Source organism: Terrapene carolina, unplaced genomic scaffold (genome assembly GCF_002925995.2).
Source record: "Terrapene carolina triunguis isolate 2854851 unplaced genomic scaffold, T_m_triunguis-2.0 Scaffold33715, whole genome shotgun sequence".
NCBI lineage: Eukaryota > Metazoa > Chordata > Testudines > Emydidae > Terrapene > Terrapene triunguis.
The window spans coordinates 713253-719369 of NW_020698066.1; the positions used below are offsets into that span (position 1 = coordinate 713253).

The following is a 6117-nucleotide window of genomic DNA, read 5'->3' on the forward strand; positions in this document are numbered from 1 at the left end:
TACATATAATTTGTTACATAACAAGCAGAATTAGAAACAGCAATGATGTTATAATTTAAACAAAAGGAATTGATAAATGGTATAAAAAGTGGCACTGCATATTTAACAGTAGCAGGATTTTAATGCATTCTAGGCACTGATCAAAATAATTAAGTGGTAAAAATTAAATAAATAATGACTTACCTTGCAGAGGGAATTCCCCTCTTATTAAGGTCAGCTCTTACTTTCTCTCCTACATGTCTATAAATCTCCACAATTGCCAATAATGCAGCATCTCTCACCTGTGAATGCATATTTAATTGAGATTTTTTTTTAAATTATAGAAGATTATATTTGACATAACACAATGAATAACCAATCTTCCAGTGCCACTATGACAACCCAACATGCAGGTTTACCTCACAAATAGTTGGAAGCATGAGGATGGAAGAGGTGGGTAACAAAAAGTTATACCAGGACCTTTCTAGCCATTCCCCATTCAATTAGCCTACCACACCTGGGATGCGGTCTGGGGTTAATTAGTAGAACCAACTGGGTATGAAGAAGTTGATTCTCCTATAAAGAGCAGCAGGAAGCAGCAAAGAAGGGGGAATGCTTAGAAAGCTGTAGAAAGACTACAAAAAGAGTGAGAAAGGCTCCTGCAGAGAGGATCTTCAGACCAGGGAAGTTGCTTCAGTTATTGGGGGGGGGTTGCGGCTAGAAGTAGCCTGCTAAGGAAGAAAGGACCCTGAGAACCCAGGGAGTTTGAGGCTGTGGCCAGCTTAAAGCTGGGGGAAGGCTTTTGTGTTCAATTTTGAACTCTAAGTTAATAAACCATACCCTAAGCAGGATTGTTTCACTGGACTCTCAAAAGCCAAGAACCCCCTTGAAAGGGGAAAGGGAAAGGAGGGAACTGAGGCAGGCCCACCTGCAGAGTGACCTCTAGCCAAGAGGTCTGGGGAAGTGGTCATCTCAGTGACACTACAAACAGAAACACTGGAGGGGATGACACAGATATCAAACGGGGGGGGGGGGGGGGGGGGGGGGGGGGTGGAGGAGGTAATTTCTTCCGAGTCCTATTACACTAGATCAACAATCCCAAACATTATTCCATATATTCTGATCAAATAGTGCTGGTTCCTCTGGTTCCAGCTGCTTCTAATCCAGTTGTGCTTTTCACTGTAAAAAGAACCCGATTGCCTGAAAAAGCAGCGAGAAACAAGCAAGAGCCAGCCTTCCTGCCTCCGCCAAGAGCACTACTACAAAGAATCACTGGTAGGGAAAGAATAAGGGGACCAGCCAGTAGAGAAATATATGCAGAGAAGGAGTGGGGGAAGAGAAAGAAGGAAGAGAGTATCTCCAAAAACTACATCATACCTATCATATTAAAGACAGCTAAAACAAACAATTCCTTAATATTAATACTTTACATGTAGTAGTAATGTACTTGGTTCAGCAATGCTATTGATCTGTGAACAGAAAAGCAGGTGGTACACAACATACTCACTTTATTAAAGATATGTCCCATACCATGACTTGTTTTTAAAAAAAAAAAAAAAAAAAGTGAGCCACAAAATGCCAAAGCTTCTTTCAGATTTGAAAACAACTCCCTATGCTATTAAGGAGACAGGGATCTAGCCTAATTGAAAGCAGAAGCATATAAATTAGATGGAAGACCTATTATCTAGTCCATATCCCATCAAAACTTTTTTTTTTCCTTACAGTATTTTCTAGTGCTCTGCCAAGTCCAATTTTAAACAAACCACAAGTGGGGCTTCAACCACTTCCATCTGAAGGCTATTCGACAGTGCAGATGTCACCATTCAGAAATTTTCTCCTCATTTTCATTTTAGCCATCTCTCTGCTTAATTTCATCTCATTACTAGCTGCAGTTAAGGCAATGTTTTTGTCATGGAGGTCATGGAATCTATGACTTCAGAGATCTCCCTGACAATCTCTGCTTCAGCCCCAGGGGCTGCAGGATTCTGGAGCTGGCAGCCAGCTGGGCCCTGGCAAGGTTCCAGCGACAGGCGACAGAAATGACAGGCAACAGGGGGCCTCCTACAAGGTTCCAGTGGCAGGTGACATACTCCTGAGCGATAGCCTCGCACAGGGAGGGGGATGCCTCGGACGAGCCGCTGGGGGTGTCCCATTTTCTCTTTGGGAAATATGGTCACCCTGCAGTTCCCAGCCGCCATGGGCGGAGGGGGGCCTCCCTGCAGCTTCCAGCTGGGGAAAACATGGAGCCTCAGCAGCAAAAGTCACAGACAGGTCTTGGCTTCTGTGAATTTTTGTTTATTACCCGTGACATGTCCGTGACTTTTACTAAAAATAACCATGACAAAATCTTAGCCTTAGCTATAGTCCTTGTACTTCCCTAAATATCTCGCCTCACCTGTCTGCATCCTGCAAGATGTGTTCATCTTATACTTGCTATGTTTCCTTAGTCAATTGGTCAAGCTATACAAATTTCATTTTAATCTTCTGTCTGTGGTTAATCCTTCCTGTCATTCAATTATTTTTGTTGCTTTTCTCTGAATATGTTCTACAGAAAATGACTATCAAGCAGTGATTTGATTTAAGCTGCTGGAGACAGGAAACAAATGAGATGAGAGAGCCAACAGGCCCCACTGAGGCAGACATATCATAACTGTTCCCCCACAACACTGTGTCCATCTGGCAACACATAAGGCTCAGGGAGAAAAAGCCAACAGGTAAGGCTTGAATAGGTGGAATTAAAAGACAGCATAAAAAAAGATTTATGAAGATTTTTCTTTAAGGACATAACATCAATTTACCATCTTTTTTTAATATCAAAACGCACACTTTACAAGTAATATATAGCAATAAAACCCTTACCTGACTATTGGAGTCTCCAGACAAGATACATAAGTGTGGTACCAACTTGCTGAGGATTAATGGTTGTGCACCATAACTAAAAATAAAATAAAATCAATCAAGAGAAAAACACTTTTTCCACACCAAAACAGAAGTTTTACTTTGTAGCTTAGCATCGCTAAAGTAAACATTTTCATGGATCCCCAGCTCTTGGCACATTGGTTACACACTTGAAAATATAAATGTACACACACACACACACACACACACACACACACACACACACACCAAATGAACATTCTTTCAGCTAACTCCAGAAAGCTTGGACCAGTCAATTTAGTAAGAGCATTTTTAAATGCATCAGGCATCTTAAAGTATTAAGTTCAGATGGAAAAGTCATTCAGAAACAAGCAGGATAGAGTACTAATTTTAATATTTTATGTCTCCATAAAAACAAGATGCTTACATATTTAAGGTTGCAACGAGACACAAACACACTCCTTCTCGGGATCGGTAGTTCTTGTGTTTAAAACCAACAGCAAGACGGTCCCAAATACACTATTAAAACAAAAACAATTGCTTTGAATTACTCGTAGCACACAATGCAATTCTGTTCACCTTCTATAATGAAATCAAAACTATTGATATGATAAGAATATTCTGAAGTTTTGTTTTGTAAAATGGAGGAATGTTTTGAACAAAAATGAGGTTTGTTTTTTAAAACAGGCTTTACAGCATGGAACACTAACCAACTCCACCCACCTCTCCCCACCATTGGATTATTTACATTAAGCGACAGAAAATATCTCACACCAGAAACATTTCTAAAACAGTTTGTCTTTATACACTCCCAATATTTCACTCTCCTAATTCTATATATTTTGAAATATTTTTCCTTTTGTAACTCAACTGCAAAACCAAAGCAAAACTTTAAAATTTACTACTATGACTTAAGCAAAGGTTTTTCTTTATTCATTTTGTCCAATAGTTTACTTATTTCCCTATCAAAATCTCCTCCCATTCCCAGTTTTTAGTCTCTTCCACTACTCATTCTTCTACTCTTGCATTAAATTTCTTTTGCATTTCTTCATTTTATATTTTAATTTTTTCCCCATTCATTTATTCTGGTTCTATTTGCTCTCCAATTCCATTGGTTTCTGCTTCTCAGTATGCTTCTGTGTTGATCTCTTTCCATTTTTTTTAGTATGAATTCCTTACACTAAACAATCCCTCATTTGCTTTCCTGCATGTCATTTTTTCAGTGTCTTTTGTCTATCTTTATTCATTCCCTTCTTGTTTTATCTTTTTTAATTCTCCATTTCCCAGTAGTTCTGGAGCTCTGTATCACCCAGTTAATGCTGCAACTTGGAGCTTACAAAACTCTGGAAATCCAGTGATATTTAAAAGCAAGTACATAGACTCAAACTGCAAGCCCCTTCAGCTGCAATGCTGCCATCACTGAGCAGGCATCTGAGAATAATGTAACCTAGCAACAGCTGCACACTGCCTGAGGAATAACATATTTTTCAGTGTATGCAGCATTCTATAATTTAGCCTCTCCAAATACCGCAATTCTGATGTAGCATAGTTACACCAAACAGAACACTAGCATACCTATGTAAACTATTAAAATTGTATTCTCTTACTGAAAAAGACTGAAAGCAACAATGCTAATCAAAAAGAGGTAGTGTAAGAAGTACTAAACACTAGATCACATCCTTGTTCATAATTATGTAGCACATTTTAGAATAACTTTTAAAAGGTTATAGTAATCAAAATTTTTAAATCAATTTTCACTTGAAAAATCTTACATTTTACAATGTATAAATTGTAAAGAGAACAAACTGCCAAAATAGCACAGATGAACAATAAACCATAGGCTGGCAAGAAAGAAAACATCCATCTCCAATTAGCCCATCTTCTGAGGTAAAAGAGAAAATAAGGAAGTCGTCTTGCCAGACAGAGAGACAAGAAATAGGCAGAGAAGTAACTGCAAGAGATTAGTAGGGTAGTAAAACAAACATCTTCAAACAGAAATTTAGGATTACTTAAACTACCCCCTCCACTACCACCCACCCCTCCAAAAAGAGACAATCACATGGGTCTCTGAGAAATCTGCTCTCTAGCAATAGTTAGCATCTGCTTCTCATATTTGGCTTGCCACACCCATGCATTTACTTGCTGTATTTTTATAATTATGCAACTATATCTTTCCCATGTTTTGTTCTCTATTTTATTGCCTTTCAGGTTTTTGTATTTTATTTACTTTTCAGAAGTAAGCATCCTCAACATCTCAATGTAGGAAAAGATTTACCAGCAAGCAACTCAACTGTTCCTAGGGAACAGGCTATTAGAAAAGCGATGAAATGGTCAGTAAGAAACCCATGCGACTAAATCCTTTTTGGTTGAGGACAGGGGACGGAAGTAGTACAGGAGAGAACTCTGTATTTTTAGGGTTGCTTAAATCACACTAGAATACTTTTTGTTACACAAACAAATTTTCAAAAGTTTTTTCTAGTTGTGGATGAGGTTTGTAGATGCAAGCTCCCTGCACATTCATCCCCACATCTCTGAACAAACATATGCAGGTTTTAGCGGTTTAAAGTACCTTGCTCTGGTTTGCAAAACTAAGATTCTCCCTATTAATTTCCATATCTAAACTTATAAAGAGGGTTTCCTTGCGAGGGAATTAGTAATAGTTGAGTAACAATAGCATTCCTATTGATGACCCCTGTTCCAAGATTCCTTAATAATACTGCTTAAGCGATAAATCCAATTAGGCAATCTTCCATTTTTCAAACTTACATTAATAGGAGTCTTACAGAACCACCTAGAAGACCCAACCATAAACAGAGTCCCGTTGTGCTAGGCACTGCACAAACACATAATAAGAGACAGTCTAAGGCTATGTCTACACTGCACTTCCGTCTGTAAAACCTTTGTTGCTCAGGGGTGTGAAAAAATAGGGTTACCATATTTAAAAAATAAAAAAAGAGGACACTCCACGGGGGCCCTGGCCCCACCCCTTCCCCACCCCAACTCCGCCCCTTCCCCAAAGTCCCCGCCCTAACTCCGCCCCCTCCCTTGAGCACCCCGCATTCCCCCTCCTCCCTCCCAGCCACACGAAAAGGGCTGCCCGAGCGCTACCGGCTTCACGGTTTGCCGGGCAGCCCCCAGACCCTGCGCCCCCGGCCGGTGCTTCCCCAGCGCAGCTGGAGCCCGGGAGGGGAAGCGCCCAGCTGGGGGCGCAGGATCTGGAGGCTGCCCGGCAAACCATGAAGCCGGTAGCGCTCGGGCAGC

At 40.2% G+C, this 6117-nt stretch overlaps 1 protein-coding gene across 1 annotated transcript in view; it reads right to left on the reverse strand.

The window, feature by feature from the left end:
* LOC113409490 (CLIP-associating protein 2-like) overlaps positions 1–6117 on the reverse strand; it is a 271704-nt gene that overhangs the window by 239847 nt on the left and 25740 nt on the right. Inside the window, exons 4-6 of the mRNA XM_029914215.1 lie at positions 3284–3375; positions 2839–2914; positions 184–281 (exon numbers count right to left, since the gene is read on the reverse strand). Of these exons, the coding sequence (XP_029770075.1) occupies positions 184–281; positions 2839–2914; positions 3284–3375 (266 nt within the window). The remainder of the gene's footprint in view (positions 1–183; positions 282–2838; positions 2915–3283; positions 3376–6117) is intronic.